The 22,894-nt window shown below is 42.4% G+C and overlaps 1 protein-coding gene across 1 annotated transcript in view; it reads left to right on the plus strand.

Annotated features, from left to right (window-relative positions):
• ALDH1L1 (aldehyde dehydrogenase 1 family member L1) overlaps positions 1-22,894 on the plus strand; it is an 83,803-nt gene that overhangs the window by 35,041 nt on the left and 25,868 nt on the right. Inside the window, exons 10-16 of the mRNA XM_044676128.1 lie at positions 4,659-4,806; positions 7,407-7,526; positions 8,386-8,513; positions 16,326-16,476; positions 18,516-18,586; positions 20,394-20,499; positions 21,037-21,124. Coding sequence (XP_044532063.1) covers positions 4,659-4,806; positions 7,407-7,526; positions 8,386-8,513; positions 16,326-16,476; positions 18,516-18,586; positions 20,394-20,499; positions 21,037-21,124 — 812 coding nt within the window. The remainder of the gene's footprint in view (positions 1-4,658; positions 4,807-7,406; positions 7,527-8,385; positions 8,514-16,325; positions 16,477-18,515; positions 18,587-20,393; positions 20,500-21,036; positions 21,125-22,894) is intronic.

The raw sequence follows: 22,894 nt of genomic DNA on the forward strand, positions 1-22,894 counted from the left end.
ACTTTTTCTATTGCACCTCAATTGATCAATTCTTCATGGATCAGAAGCCTTGCCAAGTCCCCCCATTTTATAGAACCAACAGAAAGTTAGACCCAAAAGCACCTGAGAACACCACATTTCTTCTGATTACTCAAGGAGATGATCATTGTAGGATTTTGAGCTGGAAGGGACCTTCGTGATTACGAAATCTAAATCTTTTTTTTGTAAATGAATGCCAAGAGAGAGGACAGGATTGGCCCAAGGTCACATAGCAAGTTAATAGCAGCATAGAGACTCGAACCATGACCCCTGAACTCCAGAATAGAGTTCTTTCTATTCCCTTACACTGTTACTCTTTGTTCCTTCCAACAGTTCCTTGGGTCAATTGCTCATTTCTCTTAAGAATCCATTCTCTCACTTGATATTTTGACATACTCACATTTTCCCATGGAAAAATGCTTGTGGTCACAAATCTTTTATCAGGGTATCCGAAAGGAGATAACCTTCTAACTGGTTCTCCGTGATGTGTTCTCATGTTACATGGCCAAATAGGTTTTTTGAAGATTATGTTCCACCAAGGCTTCGTGTCCTCAAATGTCTGGCTTGGTTTATTCTTAAGTAAACATGCCAAACATTTATAGGATTGTAGGTTTAGAACAGAAAGCAACCTCTGAAGTTATCTAGTACCCCATTTTACAAACGAGGGAATTGAGGCCCAGAAAGAGTAAACAACTTGCCTAAAGTCATAAAGGTACATAGATGGCAAAAAGTGGGATTTGAACCCTCATCCCCGGACTCCAAATCCAGTATTCTTTCCACTGTCTCACTAGTCCTCAGAGCTAGTTTTTAAAATAGGATACACATCATAAAGACACTATTAACTCAATGATACTGTGACTTTTAGTTGTCATTTAATAACAAATCATGTCTCTGATACATGCTATAATCATGTCATTTTAAAAAAAAAGTCTAGGGGCAACTAGGTAGCACAGTAGATAGAGTGCCAGACCTGGAGACAGGAGACTTGGGTTCAGATCTGGCCCTAGACATTTCCTAACTGTATGACCCTGGGCAAGTCATTTAACCTCAATTATCTAGCCCTTACCACTCTTCTGCCTTGAAACCAATACACAGTATTGGTTCTAAGATGGAACATAAGGGTTTAAAAAAACAGTCTTTACAAGAAAATTAACATTTGAGAGGTATATGTCAAGTCACTTAGAAGCTAGGAGAGTTGAGAGAGACTTCTGAGGTCATTTCATCCTCATGTGGCAGAGAACACTGAAAGCTGGGCTTAATCTTCGCCTTTCCATTAGCTGTCTGTGTGGCACTGGGCAATTCACTTTCCCTGTTTGCATCTGTTTCCTAATCTTCAAGCATAAAGTAGTACACTTGGGTTAGAAAGGTCTGGATTCAAATTCCGCATCACTTACTAGTTGTATGACCGTGGACAAGTCACTTAAGCTTTTTCAGCCTCAGTTTCTTCATGCATTAAATGGGTATAATAACAACTGTAGTATTGACCTCTGAGGAATCTTATACGGTTCAAATGAAATAATGTGTGCAAAGTGCTTTAAAAACTTTAAAACACTCTCTAAATGAACACCACAGAGGCAGGCTAACTCATGTTTATGATTTCTTCAGCCTGTGAAGGCGAAGTTTTAAAAATCTGAAGTGGAAAAAAGGCAAGATGGGAGAGTGAACAGAAGGTCACCCAACTCAGCCTTGAGATCGCCTCCTGAGCACTCTCTGAGTACTCTGGGACAAATTATTACACATGGATTTTACAGCCTCCATCAGCATGGCTGTATGGTTAGTACAGGCAAGTCTCTTAACTTCTTAAGGTCCCAGGCAATTCTCCAATACTATAAATTACAAGACCGCCTCCGCAGAGTGGGTTTCTTCATAGGGAGTTTCCTCTATTGATGAAATCACAGGTCCAGACCAAAACAAATTAAAATGGAGATTAAAAGCAATTTCTTCCCTTCCTTCTCCCTCTGACAACAGTTTATGGTGTTTTTTTCTGGGTTGTAAAAGTACCAATAAACTTACCAACCATAACCTCTCTCAGCTGCCTCCCCCTCTAGCCATAAATCCTTCCCTGGCTTACAGAGAACTCATGCCAGGACCGTGGTGATGTCTTTCCCAAGGAGAGCCTCATTTCCCAGTCCCTACTCCAGCCCCAGGCCATCTGGAACTCATTAGAGATTGCCTCCTGCTGGTCCCCCTTGGAACTCCAAGACAAATTATTGCAGAGTAAATTTCCCAGCTTGACTGACTCTTCTCAGTTTCATTGGCCAACATGGCTCCCTGGCTCTTATTTACTTTAATCTAGCCCAGCAAACCATTCCCCACAAGAGGCAGGAGGGGACAGAAGACAGAGCATTAAATGTGGAACCAGGAAAATGAGGTCGGAGTTGATAGCTTTCTGCCGCCTTCGCTAGAACCAATGATACATGGAATCTCAGGTCTTGGAGGGATTTTAGAGAACAAGTTCCCTCCCAGCCCATTCTAGGATCATCTCCATAGCAGACATTCTTTTTTTTTTTTTTAATTTTTATTTAGAATATTTTTCCATGGTTATATGATTCATGATCTACCCCCGCTTTCTCCTCTCCCCTCCCCTCCAAAGCAGACAAGCAGTTCCACTGGGTTATATGTGTATCATTGTTCAAAACCTATTTCCATGTTTATATTTGCAGAAGAGTAATCATTTAACATCAAAACTCTAATCACATTCCTGTCGCACTATGTGGTTGATCATATGTTTTTCTTCTGCATTTCTGCTCCCACAGTTCTTTCTCAGGATGTGGATAGTGTTCTTTCTCCTAAGTTCCTCTGGATTGTCCTGGGTCATTGCATTGCTACTGGTAGAAAAGTCCATTACATTCGATTGTGCCATAATGTATCAGTCTCTGTGTACAATGTTCTCCTGGTTCTATAGCAGACATTCTTAACCTGGAGTCTGTGAACTCATATTTTGGTAACTATTTCATTATAATTGGTTCTCTTTGTAATCCTTTGTATTTATACATTTAAAAAAAAACATTATTCAGAGAAGGGGATAGGTAGGTGATAAAGTGTTTAGAGTATGGGACTTGGAGTCAGGGAGATCTGAGTTGGAATCTCGCTTCAGACATTACTAGTTGTATGACACTGGGTAAGTCATTTTACCTCTGCCTCAGTTTCCTCATTTGTAAAATGAGGATAATATTAGTAATTATCCACCTAACAGGGTGGCTGTGAAGAACAAATGAGATATTTGTCAGATTGTCAAAGGGGAGAAGTGGATATGATATAAAACTTCTATTTTATATCATCCCTGACACGATGGTCATGTAGCGCCTACTTGAATACTTCCAACAACAAAAATATAGTAATGATTATGCTGATAGACAATAATAATAGCTAGTATTTATATAATACCTTAAGGTTCGCAAAGCACTTTACAAATGCTATTATTATCCTCATTTTACTTGTGAAGAAACTGAGGCAGACAAGAGGTTAAATGACTTATCCAAGGCCGTACAAATAATGTCTGAAGCAAGATTCAAACTCAGGTCTTCTTGACTCCAAGTCCGATACTGTACCACTTAGCCACCCCTTATCTAGTCCATTCTATTGCAAGATAGTGCTCATTTTTAAAAAGAGTTCTGTTTCCACTGATCTGAACTCTTCCCCCTGTGACAACACCCTCCCTCCCTCATCCAAATTTGTCCTAGTTCTATTCTAAGCTCTGATATCCAACTGCCAATCAATAGTGCAGCCAGTCGCCACATTCTGCGCATGGAAGGAACTTTAGAGTTATATGAAATGTTCCCCTTCAGATATCCAAATCTAATGTCTAATATATATAATTATGTTGATGATTATTATAAATATAATTTATTATTTATAATTACATATAACATTTTGTAAAATTATCAATTATGTAATAATCTAATAATAATATCTAACACATGATCCTTCAGATATCCAAAGACCAAGCTCTTATCTTCTTTTCTCCAGGCTAAACAGTCTTTAACTGATCCTCACATAGCACAGCCTCCTGATACTATCCTTGACCACCTACTTTGGGTCATATTCAAATTTGTCAGGATCCCCCTTAAAATATGGCCTCCAGATCCTTTTAAATCCTAATCCAAAACCTCCTTCAGAAGCTTTCTTCAGTTAACCCAGATCTCCCTATTGCCCAACACCCATTGTAGCAAGTGTGACCCTTGGTTTTGCTGTTAATATTTATAGGCCATTTAACTCTGTTCATTGTTTGCATGATGACTGATAGTTGTATTTTTTGGTGTCTTCTTCCTTCCGGAGCAGAAAGTCCTTAAAGACAGAAGAGATAGCAGAGAAATGAGCTGTTCTAAAGTATTTTACAAACTTTTAAGCAGTCCGTTATTACCAATTACTTATTAATAATTATTATTCAAGTGTAGTATAGCCCCATAGTCTATGGGAGGACAGTCCAACATGCTGGAAGATGATAGTGACAATGATGGAGCTGGTAAGGAGAATGATGGAGACTGGTGGTCAGTGCCATCTCGCTAGACTTTAGCTTTAGTCTTGGTCTCTGCAGATGCAGGTATATGCAGAAGATCATATCCTGCTCTCCCAAATGGCAGCTGAGATCAACATTTCTGGAGAAGTCTGTCATGTGTTCTTGAACTTCTTTTTACTAGGCTTATAGAAGAAGTGAAATTGCAATGCAATGGCCTGGAATTAGAGAATGAAGATGTTTACATGGCAACTACCTTTGGGGACTTCATCCAGATGCTGATTAGAAAACTGAGAGGAGAAGATGGCGAGGAAGAACAAGCCATAGACTATGTAGGTGGTAAAGCATGCCTTCTCCAAAAAGTAATAGGATACCTTCTACACAAACCCCATATGGTGGCAGCACTCATTTTCTTTCAAATCCAAAATGGCAGCCGGGATCAACATTTCTAGAGAAGTCTAAGAACTGCATTTAAGATTCCTTTCTTCCATGGCCTTATTCTCTGTATCCACTAGGGATATTGTGACTTATTAAAGTAGAAATATGTTGGGACAGCTAGGTGGCTCAGTGGATAGAGAGCCAGGTTCAAATGTGGCCTCGTGTTGATCAATGACACGTGTAAAACCCAGTGGAATTACACAGTGGCTACGGCAGGGAGTGGGAGGAGGGGAGAGAAAGAACATAAATCGTGTAACCATGGAGAAATCCTCTTAATTAATCAATTAAATAAAATTTTAAAAATATATAAGCCCACTCTCCTCAACCCCCAGGTACATTGGGGAAAGTATGCCTCAGCTCACTGGAGGGCAATATATATTTATATTTCTGCTCTTGCTATATCTTCTCAATAAATATTTCCTTCGTGGGGGAAAAAATTTGGCCTCAGATACTTCCTAGCTGTGTGGCCCTGGGCAAGTCACTTAATCCCAGATGTCTAGCCTTATTGCTTTTCTGCCTTGGAACCTTTACTTGGTATTAATTCTAAGGCAGAAGATATGGGGTTTTTGTTTGTTTGTTTTTTACAGGAGGAGTATGTTTAGGGGAACCTTATATATCCTATTTGTACTTAATTGAATGATATAGGAAGAAAAAAGTCCTGACACTGTGTTCCTCCAATGATCCAAGGTCTGAGAAAGGACAGAGTTTTGAACCAGGGTACAAGATGAAAAAGTTCATTATAGAGAGTGAAAAAAAACTGATTGCTCTGTTTCATTCACATTTTGTTCTACTCAGTAACTTGAAACCTTTACCTAAAAACTCTGTGTTTTTTCTATTTCTATTTTATTTTCAAATTTGTTATTTTTTCTCTGATATAAGCTCATTTGGAAGTTAATCCCAAGGTACTCTGTCTAAAAGTTTGTATTCTAGGCAGGCAGTAAATGTGAAATTGCTGAGATCCCCTGAAGCACTGAATCCCCCTATTATCCAATAGCATAGCCAAATGCTACATTCTCCACCTAGGATTGCACACTTTTGAACTTAAAAGGGCATTAGAGGTCATCTAATCCAAACTTCTAATTTCACACATGAGGAAGCTTGGGTCCAATGACTTGTGCAAGGTCACACAAAGCAATGAATGGCAAAATGGGATTCAGACACCAAATCTAGTCACTTCCCCTCCCCAGTGTGCCACACTGTAGGGAAAGTTTCCTGTCTTCTTTAAAAATGGAAAATTGTGGGGCAGCTAGGTAGCCCAATGGATTGAAAGCCAGACTGAGAGATGGGAAGTCTTGGGTTCAAATCTGACCTCAGACTCTTCCTAGTTTTGTAACCCTGAACAAGTCACTTATCCCACATTGCCTACCCCTTACTGCTCTTTGCCTTGGAACCAGTACCCAGTATTGATTCTAAGACAAAAGGTAAGGGTTTTAAAAAAAAATAAAAGAATGGAAAATGGCTAGAAAGAATCCTAGAGCCTCAAAGGTGGTAGATACCTTAAGACACCATCTAGTCCAGTACATATGTGAAGAAAAATCCCTTCTACAGTATGTCTGGCAATTAGCCCTCTAGTATTTGCTTAAAGGCTTCCATCAAGAGGAAATCCACTATTTTCTAGAACAACCCATTACACTTTTGAATAATCCTAATTATTAACAAATTTGTCCTTACCTGAAGGCTACATTTACTTTTTTTATTGTTGTTTTTATTATACTGTTGATCTGGGTTGAGTTAATGGTCTATTCAGACCACCAGATCTTTTTCAAATGAACTGCTATCTAGCCATTCTTTCCCCCATCTTTGCTGGGAATTGATTTTTGGAACCCAAACATATGACTTTACATTTATCCCTATTATATTTCTTTCTGTTAGTTTCAGTCCACTGTTCCATTCTGTCAAAAACTCTTTTAGATCCTGACTCTGTTGCCAACATGTTGGCTTTCTCTCCCAGCCTTGTGCCATGTGAAAACCTGAGAAGCCTCTTCCTTTTGTATTTCATTTTGATTGGGCAATAATAGTCATGGAGTCATGGGAGCTCATGCTGTGTAGATGGCGCTCTATCAGCTATGCCACTAAATCTTTTCTGTTGCTGTCCTTGAACAGGGAGATAAGAAAGCTGAGAGAAGGTGATACTCTCTTTTTCTTCCTCCTAACTTCTATTTCCCAAAGTTGTATGAAAGTCTTTGCAAGACAACCCCAAAGCGATTGATGGTCCAAGTATCTTCAGGCTGCCTCAGATCTATGGAGCCGGACACTATGATGCACTCTAGGAATTTTTGCAGATGGAAGCTAGTGTAGCCCCCAACTGTAACCCGGGCCCCACAGCACAGTTAGCAGGAAAAGCTGAGAATCACTGACCATCTGTCAGCAATTCTCCCCACACCTCAGCTGCCATAACAACCATCCCCTTTGTCCAAAAGAACAAACAAGAGAGTTGAAGCCTAAATCTCAGGCTTCGAAGGGATGAGGGTCAATTAGGCTCTTTTCTTCCCAGGTGGAGAAGTCCATCAACAACCTGACCATTCGTATGCCTCACCAACTCTTCATCAAGGGGATGTTTGTGGATGCCGAAGGAGCTAAGACCTACGAAACCATCAACCCAACAGATGGGACCGTGAGTCCTGGCAGGACTGCCTAACCCTTTCCTCTCCTCTTCCCGTTCAGTGCTGGTTTGTATCTCATCCCTTATTTGCTCTGAGACCTTCAGTAAATGATTTAGTCTCTCTCAGTTTCCCCATTTGTAAAATCAAGATGATAATCTCTACACTCCTAAGCTTATAGGGCAACGATTAAAGACTCAACTGAGACAAGAAAGAAAATTATTCTTTTGAAGCAATAAAGTACTATCACAATGTGAGGAAGACCCAGAGAGGTTAGATAACTTGCCTAAGGTCACATGGGGAGGGGAAGTAAACATTGACTAAGGGCCTGCCATGGACCAGGCACTCTTCAAATATTATCTCATTTGATCCTCACAACAACCTCTTAAGGTAAGTGCCATTATTATCCCCATTTTACAGTGGAGAGAACTGAGGCAGACAGAGGTTAAGGGACTTGCCCAGAGTCATGCACCTGTTAATTGTCTGAGGTTGGATTTGAATTCGGTTCTTCCTAGCAGGGTTCATACTCTATTAACTTTGCAAGCTGGGAAAGGGAAAGAAAATCTGGGAAAAGATAAGAATGTGCCCTAAGTGGCTTGCACGCACTTCATTGGGGAAACAGAGTTTAAAATAGCCAGCACAGATTTGGAGAAATGATCCTAAAGTCCCAAGAGACTTGCCCAAGGTCACAGAGCTAATAGGTGACTTAACCAGAACAGTCTTCCCAGTTCTTCCTTATCGTTTTACCTCAGCTGGGAAGAGGAGAGCCAGTCAGACCACGTCTAGCCTAAGTGCCCCCAAAAGGTCCTAGTGACAGAGGGCCTGAGCCTTAAACCACTCAGGAAATCTCGCGTCTGTCTTTGCTTCTCACAGGCCATCTGCAAAGTGTCGCTCGCCCAGCTCTCTGATGTTGACCAAGCCGTAGCTGCAGCCAAAGATGCCTTCGAGAATGGAGTGTGGGGGAAGATAAACGCCAGAGATAGGGGACGGCTCCTATACAAGTAAGTGGGATGGCTTTCCTCATCTTTGGGAGGGTGGGGGCTTCAGACCTAAAGCACTGGAAAGGGGGACTCAGAGCTTTCCTGTCCAGGCCCTCCCTTCAGCCAGAAGGTAACCACTATTCCTGGAAAACCAGTGGACTTAGCAATACAGGACCTATACAGAGAAAAATTACCAACGAGGGAAAATATGAGAAATGTCAACTACTTCCATCTACCAAACCAAGAGTCTCAGAATCATAATATGTCAAAGCTGGAAGGGCCTTTAGAACCTAGAATGCCAGAGCTGGAAATACCTTAAAACATAGGCTTGTCAAAGATGGAAGGCTCCTTAGAATATAGAACAGAACCTAGAATGTCAAAGCTGGAAATGCCTTAAAACATAGGCAGGAGGGCACTGAGAATATAGAATTATATAGAATATGGAAGGACCCTTAGTGCTAGAAGGACTCTTAAAATAGTGTCAGAGCTAGGAAGGACCCTAACTCTAATCCTAACCCTGGTAGAACTCGTGGAAAGTAGAATATCAGAGTTGGAAGAGCCTATAGATCACAGAATGTTAGAACTGAAAGGACCTTTAAAAAATAGAACATGAGATGTTCATTCTAAAACATAGAACATAGACAATTAGACCCTAGCATTAAATGGGACCTTCTGTGGACAACAGAACATTGGCCTTAGTAAAAGATGAGGCTGCCATATGTCTCAAATGGCCTGTGACTGTGAAATGGCTGTTAGACTGCTATGTCCCCAGTATCCCATGGATTTAATCCAGTCATTCAACCAATCCGTCAAGCTCCTATTGTGATTCGAGTATTGTGCTAGGCATTGTCTTATTAAATTCCAATAACTCAATTCAGCTCAATAAACATTTATTAAGGGCTGACTAGGTGCCATGTGCCAAGCACTAAGAATATGAAGGCAAAAGTGAAAATCTCTTTATGGGTAACAGCTTGAGCAAAGACGTGAAGGCTAGAAAGCCCCACAAACATTTGGGAAGGTGAATCCAAGTTTCCTGGAGTTTTAGAATATGTGAAGGAAAAAAGTGTAAGATAAAGGTTTGAAGGACAGAGTGACGCCATATTAAGAGAGGCCTTGAATATCTAGAAAAGAACTTTAAACTTTACCAGGTAGTCATAGGGACGCATTGAAGATTTTCTTCATAGGAAGTTACCGTTTGTCATTTCATTCATTGTTCAGTCATTTTGGTTATGTCTGACTCTGGGGTTTTCTTGGCAAAAATACTGGAGTGTCTTGCCTTTTCCTTCTCCAGATCACTTTACAGATAAGGAAACTGAGGCAAACAGGGTTAAGTGACTTGCCTAGGGTGACATAGTTAATAAATGTCTCAGGTCATATTTGATCTTGGGAAAATGAGTCTTCCTGATTCCAGGCCAAGTACTCTATCCACTGCACCCCCTAGCTACAACCTAGTCATAGCCAGATATAAATAAAGTAAATGTGCCTTATAAAGAATATTTTGGAAAAGGGAAAAAATAAATGTGGAAAAATCTATCAGGCAACTATTACAATGGTCTAGGCAGGTGCTAAGGAGCACTGGCAATGAACCAGTGGCCATGGGAATGGAGAGGAGGAGATGGGCACAAGAGAAGTTTTTAAAAAGTGGAATCTATAGGTCTGGGGGACTTCTTCATCTTGTCTCATATTCAAGGATAACCCTAGGTGGGAGACTGGGTAAATGATGGAACCAGAGACAAAACTGGCAAAGTCAGAAGGAGAAGCAGGTTTGGAGAGAAAGACGAGGTTGGTTTTGAATTCCTTCCTGATGTCTCTCCTTTCATTCCAAGTGCTTAATGCCCCTAAACTCTCTCTTCCAGACCCCCCTGAGAAATCTTCCCTGAAGTCCTAGTTCATACTGAAGTAGACAGAACAGCTCAGAACATAACCCTTCCAATGGGATTGGTATTTTAACAAGGATCAAGCTAAAGAGATGGAACTCTAAGAATAGAATTTCAGAAACCACTCAATGAATGAAGGAGGGACTGGGGGAGTGGTGCAGGGCCACAAGACCTTCCTAGCACCCCTGAAAAGTGTGTTATATTAGGAACCACACCAGTTTGGGAGTCAGACAATCTGGATTCTACTCTTGGTGCTGACACAAATTATCATGTGTCTTTGGGCAAATCTCCTCTCTGGGCCTCAGTTTCCTCAGCTATAAAAAGCGAGATTTAGATTAGATGAACTTTAGAGTCCCACCTAGCTTTAAATCCCATGATCCCTGTGAGTTCTGGGACACCTTCCAACTCTCATCTCTGCCAGAATGCAAGGGGCCTCCTATTCCCTTACTTTCTCAGATCTGAGTAAGATGATCTCTGAGGCTTTCATTAGCTTCAAATAATAGGCTGGCAGGCATTTAGAAGCAGGGCCAGACCTGTGAATTGACACACTATTCGACTCTGGCACTCTTCCCATCTTTTCTTTTCTTTCTCCTTCCATTCCTGCCTTTAATCCTTCTTCCTCTCCCCTCCTCCTGTTCCCCCTTCCCTTGAGGGTCTTGCTGTCGATTAATCTCCCAAGATAGTAGTTGATAGGGCTTAAAGTGTACCTGCCTTCATTTTTCCCAAAGTGACTGCTTTTCCAAAGTGGATGTTAGGGGAGGAAACTTTTCCAGCCTCCAAAGCATTCCAGCAACACACACCCTCCCCTTTTTGTTATTCACTCATTTCAGTCACGTCTGACTCTTCATGACCCCATTTGGAATTTTCTTGGCAAAGATATCAGAATACTTTGCCATTTCCTTCTCCAGGTCATTTTTTACAGATGAGGAAACTGAGGCAAACAGAGTTAAAAGACTACACACGCCCTGGTTCCTTTTGGCCCAGGTATCTGTGTCAGGCTGATTTTCATAATGGCTACCATTGTGGCAAAGGTCAAGAACTGGTTGAGTTCTCAAGGGTCTTCGTCTCTAAGAGGAAAAAATAAAGGCTTTGAGATTATCTTAGAGAAGTTGAAGAAGGAGAGATGGATACATGGATCAATCAAGATCACTTAAACAGACAGCATTTGTGCTCCTTTGGGGAATACAAAGAGCAAAACAGTTTCTACCAACTAGGAGACTCCGTTCTAATGAGAGAAGATGACGTATAAAGGGGAATTGGGAAGGGGGAGTCACCCGTGAGGAGAGGAAGGCCCCAGGGTGGAGGTGTCTAGGGGTAGCTGCGTGCTAGATGAGGAAGAAAAGATGGCAAAAAAGTTCTGAAAGAGGCAATCCCATCCTAAAATGGAAGAAAGATTTGTTCCTTTATGCTCTTTGGTGAATGCCATTTTCCACTTAAGAGGGGGAAAAGTAGGGATGGGATTAATGACAGCTAAAGGGTTTAAGATTTTTTAAAAAGGGGGGCAGCTGGGTAGCTCAGTGGATTGAGAGTCAGGCCTAGAGACGGGAGGTCCTAGGTTCAAATCCAGCCTCAGGCACTTCCTGACCCCCATTGCCCACCCTTACCACTCTTCCACCTAGGAGCCAATACACAGAAGTTAAGGGTTTAAAAAAAAAAGATTAAAAAAAAACCTCTCTCCAGTGGGTACATGGCAGGAAAGAATACATTCATAAGGGGGGATGGCAGGTCTGGAGTTTTGAGAAGGTAGCCTGCTTTCTGGTGTGGTGTAGACCCCATCCCACCTGGTGCTTCTATGTGATGAATCAGTCGATGGCATCAGTCAGTTTTTATTAAACTCACACTAGCAGAAAGAGGCTCTGGTAGGCACCAGGGGACCAACAAGCAGATGCGTAGCACGAGCCCTGTTGTCAAGCACTTCACAAGGAATTATGCCAACATGCAGACACACCGCTTCTTCATTTGTCCAAATACATTTCCAGAGAGCTTGGAAGTGGAATTCATTTCCCGCAGCTGCCAGGGGTGTCCTCTCGAGGTGCCCAGGGAAGGGGGGGTGTTAGAAGGCTGGCTAGCAGGTGTCTAGCGGGGGGTGGCGTTCTCCCAGGAGTGACTGCAAGCAGCCTCCAGAAGGGCCAGGGATGATTCATTCTACCCACCTCCCAGGAAACGAGCCAAAACGCAAAATGTATGCATGTGTGTATACATGCGTGTGTGTACCCATAAGCATGTACATGCACACACAAAACAAATGATCCCATTGGCCATCTCTACGTCTATACACTTGTGTGTGTGTGTATCACATTTCCACCACTTTACACATTCCTTAGTAAATTCATTTTCACTTCCAAGTTGGCGGCTTCACACATTCGCAACTATGTGCTGGGCCAGTGATGGGCAAACTTTTTAAAGAGGGGCCAAAGGAAAGGAAATGCTCCTCTGTCAGTCTGCTTCTAAGGCAACTCTTTCCAAGTTTCGTTGTATTGTCTCCTACTCATTGTACTCGTCAGATTAGGAATACTGTCCCCTGGTCGGATAGAACATTTCAGGGGGCGCATCTGGCCCACAGGCTGTAGTTTGCCCATCACTGTGCTGGACAATAAAGAAAAAAAGAGAGAAGGTCGATGCCCAAGTTTGCATCTGGGAAACAGACAAAATTATTCATCCAAGAGTTCATCAATCTGCTCCAAAAAGGGCCCGAGTCACCTCTCAAATGCACGATGAGGGGATTGAAAAAATGGAAAAGTGGCCGTGTTTGTGCTTAAATGAGCCGGGGGTCCCCCCTGCCCTCTCCATGGTGCTTGAAGCAGTGAGCGCCCCACTTCCCCCCTGCCCAGCTGCCCCTGGGGGCAGTTCCCAGGTCTGGCAATATGGGACCAGGGAACCCAAAGGAAGATTAAAGGGAGCCGTTTGCCCCTTTCCCCTTTTAACCTTGGGGTTCTTCTGACATTGCTGCCCCTGCCCTTCCCCATCCAGCCCCTCGTCGCCCTCCTCTCCCCTGCCTTTTACTGTTATTTCATGATTACGGTAATAGGCAAAGTTCATATTATGAGAATGAATGTTTTGTTGTAAAGAATTGTATGCTGAAAAGAGTCTCTTCAGCGCTCTTTAGAGAAACATTAATGTTTCAGGTGGTCTCAGGGACCCGCCCCCCTACGTCCCAAAGGCTCAATGTATCGACATTCACATTTTTTACTTTTGTGCCATTTTCTTGGAACATGACTCCCATAAAAGTGGAGGGTTGAGGGGGCAGCCGGGTAGCTCAGTGGATGGAGAGCCAGGCCTAGAGATGGGAGGTCCTGGGTTCAAATCTGGCCTCTGACAGTTTCCAGCTGTGTGACCCTGGGCAAGTCACTTGACCCCCATTGCCTAACCTCACCACTCTTTTGCCAATACACAGTATTGACTCCAAGACAGAAGGTAAGGGTTTAAAAATAAAACAAACCAAAAAAAAGTGGAGGGTTGACTGTATAAATAATATAGCATGTAGAGCATATCTCTATGTGTATAATATAACAAATACAAAAAAATTAGCATGTTGACAATATCTGAATATATAGATGTATATAGGTGTATGTGTATAGGTGTATGCATATAGATATAGATATAGATATAGATATAGATATAGATGTAGATGTGGATGTGGATGTGGATGTAGATGTAAGATGTAGATATAGATACATACAAGAGAGAGACATGACCAATGTGATCATTTGGGGCAGGGTCCATACTATATACAGTATATCTTGTGTGTGTGTGTGTGTGTGTGCATTTTATACAGAGAAATAGAGACATAGGAAATGTGATCATGGGGATGTGTATGTATATTTGTGTTATATACATTGCATATAGAATATATGAGAAAGAAAGAGACAGAGAGATGGCCAACGTGATCATTGGTTGTGCTCAACTATGCATATTTATTCCAAGGATTGGGTTTGTTTGTTTGTTCTTTTTTTTTTTTTAAACCCTTACTGTTTGTCTTAGAATCACTACAGTGTACTGGTTCCAAGGCAGAAGAGCAGTAAGGGCTAGGCAATGGGGGTCAAGTGACTTGCCCAAGGTCATATAGCTGGGAAATGTCTGAGGTCAGATTTGAACCCATCTCTAGGCCTGGCTCTCATTCCACTGAGCTACCCAGCTGCCCCCTGTTTGTTTTTTCATTGGGGGTATAAAGAGAAAAATAGATTTTTGTTCTTAGAAAAATCTAAAATTTAATTTGAAACCTTACAAACTGTGAGAAGAAGCCTGAACTAGGAACTGGAAGATCCAGCTTTGGGTTCTAGCTACCTTGTTAAATTGCTGCTGCTGCTGCTACTGCCGCCACCACTTGTCATTGCTTTAATTTGTATCAGTCATCATCTTCATTTCTCAATGTATCCTCCTGCTTCCCATCCCTGTACCCCCAACACCTGACATCACTCCCCCTTATAACAGAAAATTAAAGAGAGAAGGCATAGTTTAATAAAATTAGCTTCCCCCACCTGCCAAATCATTGGTGTCTGCCGGTCTGTGGAGGTCCCACACCCATAGCAAGGGAGCTTCTGCTGTTAACTCGTGCTGAGGCCTTGCGTCTAGCATTCCCTGGCTCGGTTTTCTCTTCTGCATCCCTGAGGAGGTGGGGTTCGGTGCCCTAAAATGATCATCTCTATATGTACGTAACGTATACAAACATACACACATCAATCCACAGAAACGGGTCATATTTGGACAGTTATCGGTATGTCTCACAAATTCTTGAGGCACTTCATTACAAAATGATTTTCTTAAAAATATTTTCAGTCTTGCTCCCTTTCTCCATGGCTTGACCTGCTTCCCAAGGCTTGTAGACACCAGCAGGTGGTTCTGAAATCAGCTAAACCCCCTGGCTTTCGGGCCCCAAGCTGGGCGGTAACTTAGAGATCACCGAACCCTAAATCCCTCATTTTACAGATGAGAAAACGAAGGCCTAAAGACTGAAGGACTTTGGACTCCAGGTCCAGGGTTCTTTTCACTCTACCACAAGGTGTCAGGGTCCCCTCAGGAACTAATCTCTGACTCGGCCATCCTCCAAGTCTCACAGATCTGCCCTTCTGCAGAAAGACGGGCTTGGGGACAAGACGATATACAAGACCCAATCTCTGTCCCCAGACTGCTAATAGTTAAGATGGGAAAAATCATCACGTGTCAGAACTGGAAGAATCCTTTCCTTTTATAGAATGGGAAACTGAGAAGAGGGAGAACGATTGCCCCAAGGTAGCTAGCTAGTAAGTCAAGCCAGGATTCTAACTAGTAAATGAATACTCTTACCACTACAAAAGGACATTTCACACACATATATCAATCTTGCAAGACAGCACAAAATTGAATGATGTACTTGGATAGAAAGAGCACCAGACTGAGTTAGGAGATCTAGGTTCTAGTCCCATTTTAGCCACTAACCTAACCTAGGGGACCCTAGGCAAATCGTGTAACTTTCCACTCTATAAAAATGAGAAAGTAGCACTAGAAACCCACTGAGTTTTTCCCAGACTTATGATCTTCCATCCATAATTCTTTTTTTTTTAAACCCTTGCCTTCTGTCTTAGAATCAATACTGTATATTGGCTCCTAAGCGGAAGAGAGTGGTAAGGGCTAGACAATGGGGGTCAAGTGACTTGCCCAGGGTCACACAGCTGGGAAGTATCTGAGGCCACATTTGAACCCAGGACCTCCTGTCTCTAGGCATAGCTCTCTATCCACTGAGCTACCCAGCTGCCCCCTCCCTTCATAATTCTAAGACTTAAAACGTGTGATATGGATTCTTCCCATGGTAGGGCTTCAGAGGAAGGAGAGATCAATAGGTCTGAGTTGTTAGAAGACGCTTCATGGAAGATGTGGGAGGCATCTTAGACAAGGAAGATAGAGAAAACAAGATGGTGGTGAAAGGGTGGAGAGCAAGCTAAAACTGATGATTCCTTTTCCTTTCCTCTGTTTTGTCCAGGTTAGCTGATCTCATGGAGAAACATCAGGAAGAGCTGGCCACCATCGAAGCTATCGACTCGGGTGCAGTGTACACGTTGGCTCTGAAGACACATGTGGGCATGTCCATCCAAACATTCCGCTATTTTGCAGGCTGGTGTGACAAAATTCAGGTGAGATCCGTCAGGTCTGAACATCAATCTGACTTTTTCTCTTAAAGTCTGAACCTCCTAAGAATCAGGTCAAGGTCTCCTGGAAAAAAAAAGAAAGAAAGATTGAGGATATGGGGGAAGAGGAATGGACACCATTGCTAAAGGGTTCTGCCTCCTTGGTGCACGAAGGTGATTCACAAGTCTCCGTCTGCCCAAGCCAGATGTTTAGTGGCTTGTGCCCTTCAGGATGGAGAACCGCAAGATGCCTGGGATAGAAAGAAGTTCACATGGAATTACTCTGAATTACTAAATTACAGAGCTCATTATTAGAGACAAAAAGATGAAACAACGTAGGACCTGCTATCATGGAAGTTGTCTAATGAAGGCAGGGATGCATATAAATAGCTATGATACAAGAAAAAGTACAATGATCATAAAGGAAAGGTCATGGAAAGCAGAATGGTTTCTACAATGGAAAGAACCCTGAATTTGGAGTTAGAGGCTACAGTTTCAAATCCCCAGTTCTTGTACAAATCATTTAACTCTCTGGGCCTTCTTCTCTTTTCTGTAAAATGATGGGTTTGGACAAGGTGGCCTTTGAGATCTCTTCTAGCTTTAAATCTGTCTGGCTGAAAGTGCTGGGAGAAATTTGGAGATCAAGAAAACACTCCCAGCTTGGGGTTGAGTATAGGGTGGTTTTAAGGAAAGCTTTGTGGAGGAAGTGAAATCATAGAATAAGATGAACACCCGCAGATAGAGTTGAGGGGAGAGAGAAGCTCATTTCTGGGCATGAGGGACTGGGTGACTAGGGCAGCGAGGTGGTATAGTGGCTAGAGCACAAGACCTTGAGTCAGGGAGACCTGAGTTAAAATCTAGCCTCAGATGCCTCCTACCTGTGTGACTGTATAAGTTACTTAATCCTTTTGGCCTTCATTTTCTCATCTGTTGAAAATGAGCTGGAGAGGGACAGCTATGTAGTACAGTGATTAGAGCATCAGGCCTAGTTCAAGTTCCTAGTTCAAAGACCTGAGTTCAAATCTGACCTTAGATACTTGTAGTTGTGTGACCCTGGGCAAGTCACTTAAAACCATTGCCTGATACTTACTACTCTTCTGCCTTAGAATTAAATCAATTCTGAGACAGAACATAAGGGTTAAGAAAATGAGTTGGAGAAGGACATAGCAAACTACTCCAGTATTTTTGCCAAGAAAATCCTAAATGAGGTCACAGAGAGTCAGATATGACTGAGATGACTGAACAACAACAAAACCAGGTGACTAAAGGCAGAGAGAAGAGAAAGAGTGTGGATGGGAACCTAAACAAAAAGTCGAAGGTTCTAGAATGTGGGATATGTAGAGAAGAATATGAAATTTATATCATACATGTGATATATATCATATAAATTTGGATGGGAGAGTGGGGTTTGGATTGCAGAAAGCCTGGAATGCCAGTCAAGAGTTTATACTTTGATAGGAAACAAGGATTCACACAAGACTTTTTTGAGAAGAAAATGGCCTAGTCAGGATAGATTCCCACAATCTCATTGTATAGGTTAGTCATCTTCCCGTAGAGCTCATATTCCACTCTAACCTTTTACCAGTGGCAGAAGCTCTGGGAGAAAAACCTAAGCACCATCTACCACTACACAGCAAATACCTGCCATAACGACTTATTCCTCTACCAAACCCAGAGGCCACCATCTTTTCCTGGGATTATCTTCCTGCTCCAAAGAATCTTGCACTGAGCCAATAAGGAAGCAAGTCCGCAAAGTCTTTATTGTAGACAAGAACTTCAGATTACAAAAGTCCATTTTACAGAGAAGACAATGGAGGCAAAGAAGACCTGAACGGTCTCATAAGAGACTGAGGAAAGAAAGATGGGATTACAATTCACAGCCTCTCCTGCACTAGTTCCTGTGTTCTAGTTTAAGGGATGCTTGACTTCCTACTCTCAAGCTGAGAACAAGTTCCTGAGATCAATAGATGATATGCCCCTGCTAGGCCAGGGGGAAGGGAGAGGGAGACAGAAAACCTTGACATATCTTTGTGTTTGATTTCCAGGGTACCACCATCCCCATTAACCAAGCAAGGCCTAACCGGAACCTGACTTTCACCAAGAAAGAACCAGTTGGGTGAGTCCCCACGCATTGGGGTGCTGTCACAGGAGGGTTTTGTAGCAAGATTGTCATAAAATTGGACCTGGCCAAATGGGAGGTCTCCTTTGGGACTAATTGTAACCCTAGTTTTGTTAGAGCCAAGATGGAACAGTCCATTAAAGAATCAACAAGCATTTATTAAGTTCCTACTGTGTGCCAGGTGTTGTGCTAGATCATTGGTTCCCAAACTTTTTTGGCCTACCGCCCCCTTTCTAGAAAAAATATTACTTAGTGCCCCCTGGAAATTATGAAACTATTTATTGAACTCAGAATAGAATGTATTACAAAAAAAGTGTGGCCATCACCACTTCCCTGGATCACTGCAGCACCCACCAGGGGGCAGTGGCGCCCACTTTGGGAATCACTGTGCTAGATACTAGGAATAAAAAGACAAAAGGGACACAGTTCCTGACCTCAAGGAGCTAACATTCTATTTGTGAAATAATATGCACACATAAATATATGCAAAGTCTATATTCAAGAGAAAAAAAAGATAATTTTAGTGGGAAGAGGTACTAGCAAACTGGGTTGGGCAGCGGGTAAGAGTAGAGAGAGGGTACGGACCAGAAAAGACTTCATATTATTGCAGTGGCTGGATGGGATGTCATAGGATCTAATTATAAATATTGGCTCTGTTACTAGCTGTGTGATCTTAAACAATTCATTTCACTCCTCTCGTCCATAGTTTCCTCATCTGTTAAATGAAGAGTGGTTCTTCCAACTCTGTATCTATGACCTCCTCTAACTCTCTGAGGATACAGCTAATCAGAACAATTAAGCTAAGCCCATCCTGGGAGGGATGCCAGTGTCTTCCAAAGGGGGCCAGTTGACTGGAGCATTCACTTTAAGAGAGGCTGATCCCTGTCCTCTACTCCCCTCGTGCTTCTTTTTTTTTTTTTTTTAACCTTTATCTCCCATCTTAAAATTCATACTGTGTATTGATTCCAAGGTGGAAGAGCAGTAAGGACTAGGCAGTGGGGATTAATGACTTGCCCAGGGTCACACAGTTAGGAAGTGCCTGAGGTCAGATTTGAACCTAGGACCTCCTGTCTCTAGGCCTGGCTCTCAATCTGAGACTGAGGCTTAAACTGAGTCACCTACCTGCCTCCTCCCTTCATACTTCTAAAAGAGACCTGGGCATGCCACCTGCCCAGAAATGACTCTCACTATCTCCAAGCAACTCTGGAAATGGCTTCTTTGGCAATGTAGGCACGTTGCCTTCTTTTTGGGGGTTTCCTGCATCTCATTCCACATCCATCCTTAGATCCTCATTCCTTTGGGTTAAGGAACTGAAGCCTTCCTTAAATAAAGTTGTTAAGTGTATACTGGGTGGTGGAAACCTTACAATACAAAGATTTCAAAGGAGTTTCTAAAGGCTGATGGGGACCAATAAACAGCTTCCAATATTGATAGGGTCATCCTGAAGATTAGAATCATAGTATGTCATATGCGCCCTACCAGCCCATTTGACAAATAAGAAAACTGAGAGTGCAAGAAGCAAGATGACTTGTCTGAGGTGAAAGGAATCTTTGACATCATCCAGTCAACCCTCTCCATTTTATAGATCAAAATGAAGCCAGTAACAAGGAAGTGACTCACAATGATTAGTGGCAGAGGGAAGTCTAGAGCTCAGGTCTTCTGGATCTGTGTCTAGGCTTCTTGCCAGGTTTCTCAGGGTAGAATATCAGGATAGCAGAAGGGAGGCAGGGAAAATGGAAAGAGCTGGAATAGAATGACAGAAGGAGCTTGGCCTGGACTCATGCCTGACTACCTTGGTGTTTAGGGTCTGTGGCATTGTCATTCCCTGGAATTATCCCCTAATGATGCTCTCTTGGAAGACTGCTGCCTGTCTGGCTGCTGGGAACACTCTGGTCATCAAGCCAGCACAGGTGAGTCACATTAAGGAGAAGTGCAAGGATTGTTAAGGCTGATATGGTGGAAAGAAAGGGATGGAGAAAAGCTAATAATGAAGGTTAAATGTAAAAATATGTAGAGAGCCTTGTAAACATCCACCCCCAAACCCCTGGTCACACGTAGTAATAGTTTCATGAGACTGACCAGATCAGCCCCCTACAAAGGTAATAAATGGAAGAGCCTGAATTTGAACCATGATCCTTGGATTCCTATTTCTGCCTTCTTTCTACTATTCTGTGCCAAAGTTCTGATGTTCTCTGTTTCCCTGAAGTAGGAGATGAGGGAATGGGACCTTGAAAAATGGGAAGGTTTTGGAGAGATGGAGAGGCTAGAGGAGGGCATCCTGGTAAAGAGGAAAGTATGAGCTTGCTTTCTCAAGTGGAACCATTTAATCACAGCAAAAAATGATAGCTCCATTTTTCTGTATATAAAGTGTGGAATAAAATAGAAGAGGAGGCTGCCTAGGATGGCCAGTGGGTCTGAGACTCTGCAATTCTCTGCTATACCACCAGGTGACACCACTGACTGCCTTGAAATTTGCAGAGCTGACTGTGAAAGCTGGAATTCCCAAAGGCGTGGTGAATGTTCTACCTGGATCAGGTAAGGGGGCAGCAGGATGGGGCAGTCTTTCTCTATTTCCCTTCTCATGCAGAAAAGGCAAGGCATCTCAACTGGGCTGCATCTCCGTTTGAAAGTCCCACGAGGGTCTCAAATGACCCAGAACCTGACCTTGGGAAAAGATTGACCAGGAAAAGGAGAGGGTGGTTTTGATGATGATGATGATGATGATGATGATGATGATGACACTGTTACTACTATTCCTACTACCACCATCACCACCACTACTCATCCTCCTTCTACTATTATTACTACTTCCTCCACCATCACCACTACCTCCTTCTCTTCCTTCTACTGTTACTACTGTTATTACTGCTGCTGTTACTGCTACTACTACTACAATTACTATAATAATAAATAAATAAATTTATTGGGCAAGTGAGGGATAAAGAAGAGACAGGTGAAAGTTAACCACAAGCAAAAAATGCAGAGGAATCCAAAGTCATTTCAACCACTTGGGAGCTCAAGGAAAATTAACCTGAGTCTATTCTCACCTGCCATCCTATGTACAATCATGTCTATTCTGCTATATATATTGAGGGGCCAGGAAGCATACATAAGAGAGAATACTGGCTTTGGAGTCAGGAAGAACTGTGTGATAGTGGGTGAGTCACCTAACCTCTCTGGACCTCAGTTCTTTTCCTATAAAATGAGGTGATTGATTCAGTGATTTCTAAGGTCCTTTCCAACTCTGAATCTATGATCTTATAGTCATTTATAAAACATCTGCTATGGGCTAGGAGCTGTGTACAAAGGAGGGTATAATGGAAAAAGAAGGGCACTAAATTTGTAATGAGAAGACCTGAAGACTTGAATTTGAGTCTACATTCTGATGTGTATCAGCAGTGTGATCATGAATAAGTCAATGGGCCTCAGTTTTCCCATTTGTAAAAAGAGGAGATTGGGCTAGATCCCTGAGGTCCCATCTAACAGTCACATGTTATAATTCTAAATTTGAGAAAGGTAGCAAAGGAGTAGCAAAGAAAAAACTGAAATGGGAAATAGGAGATGTAGGTCCTACTCCTGGCTTTTCTACTAACTTACAGAATGACCTTACATGGAAGGGAATTCCCTTTTCTGAAGCTCAGTTTACTCCTCTATAAAAATAATTGCTTCTCCACTTTGGGAATCAATGATCTCTAAGGTTCTACCCAGACCTGCTGTTTCCAGAATCCAGGCCCATATTTATCCTACTCTCCCCTTGAACGTTTCTTGGTCCAAATGATGGCTCTCTCTCCACACACACAAATGATGAATTACATCCAGCCACGGTCTAGCTGCTCTATTTCTTCCTTAATTAACTCAGCAGCCCTCCAGGAGCCAGTGGGAAGATGGGGGCGGTGGGACATCCCTGATGATCTGGCCCAGCGATTCCTCCAATGATTCTTTCCCACCCATCTGGGGCAATGCCAACACATCTGTCAGCAAAGGGGTAATTGAAACTAAAACTCCAACATCCCAAAAGCACCCCCTCTCTGCCTTCTGACTTCTGCTGAAAGGAAGATTGGATTGGGGTAGCTGAATTGGCTTGCATTTCATTTCTACCTTCCTCGACTTTGTCACTGGCTGAGAATTTGCAGGATTGAGGGTGAGGTGAATGTCATCTTCCCAGGGGAAGGGATCCAAGAGTCCTGGGATCCCAGCCCAGTTTTGTCACCGGCTTACCTAATAATGCTAATAACAATAACAGTGATGATAGTGATGCCTTATTTGTAGAGGGATTTACTGTTCTCAAAACACATTCACACACCT

This window comes from Gracilinanus agilis, chromosome 1 (assembly GCF_016433145.1).
Source record: "Gracilinanus agilis isolate LMUSP501 chromosome 1, AgileGrace, whole genome shotgun sequence".
Lineage (NCBI taxonomy): Eukaryota > Metazoa > Chordata > Mammalia > Didelphimorphia > Didelphidae > Gracilinanus > Gracilinanus agilis.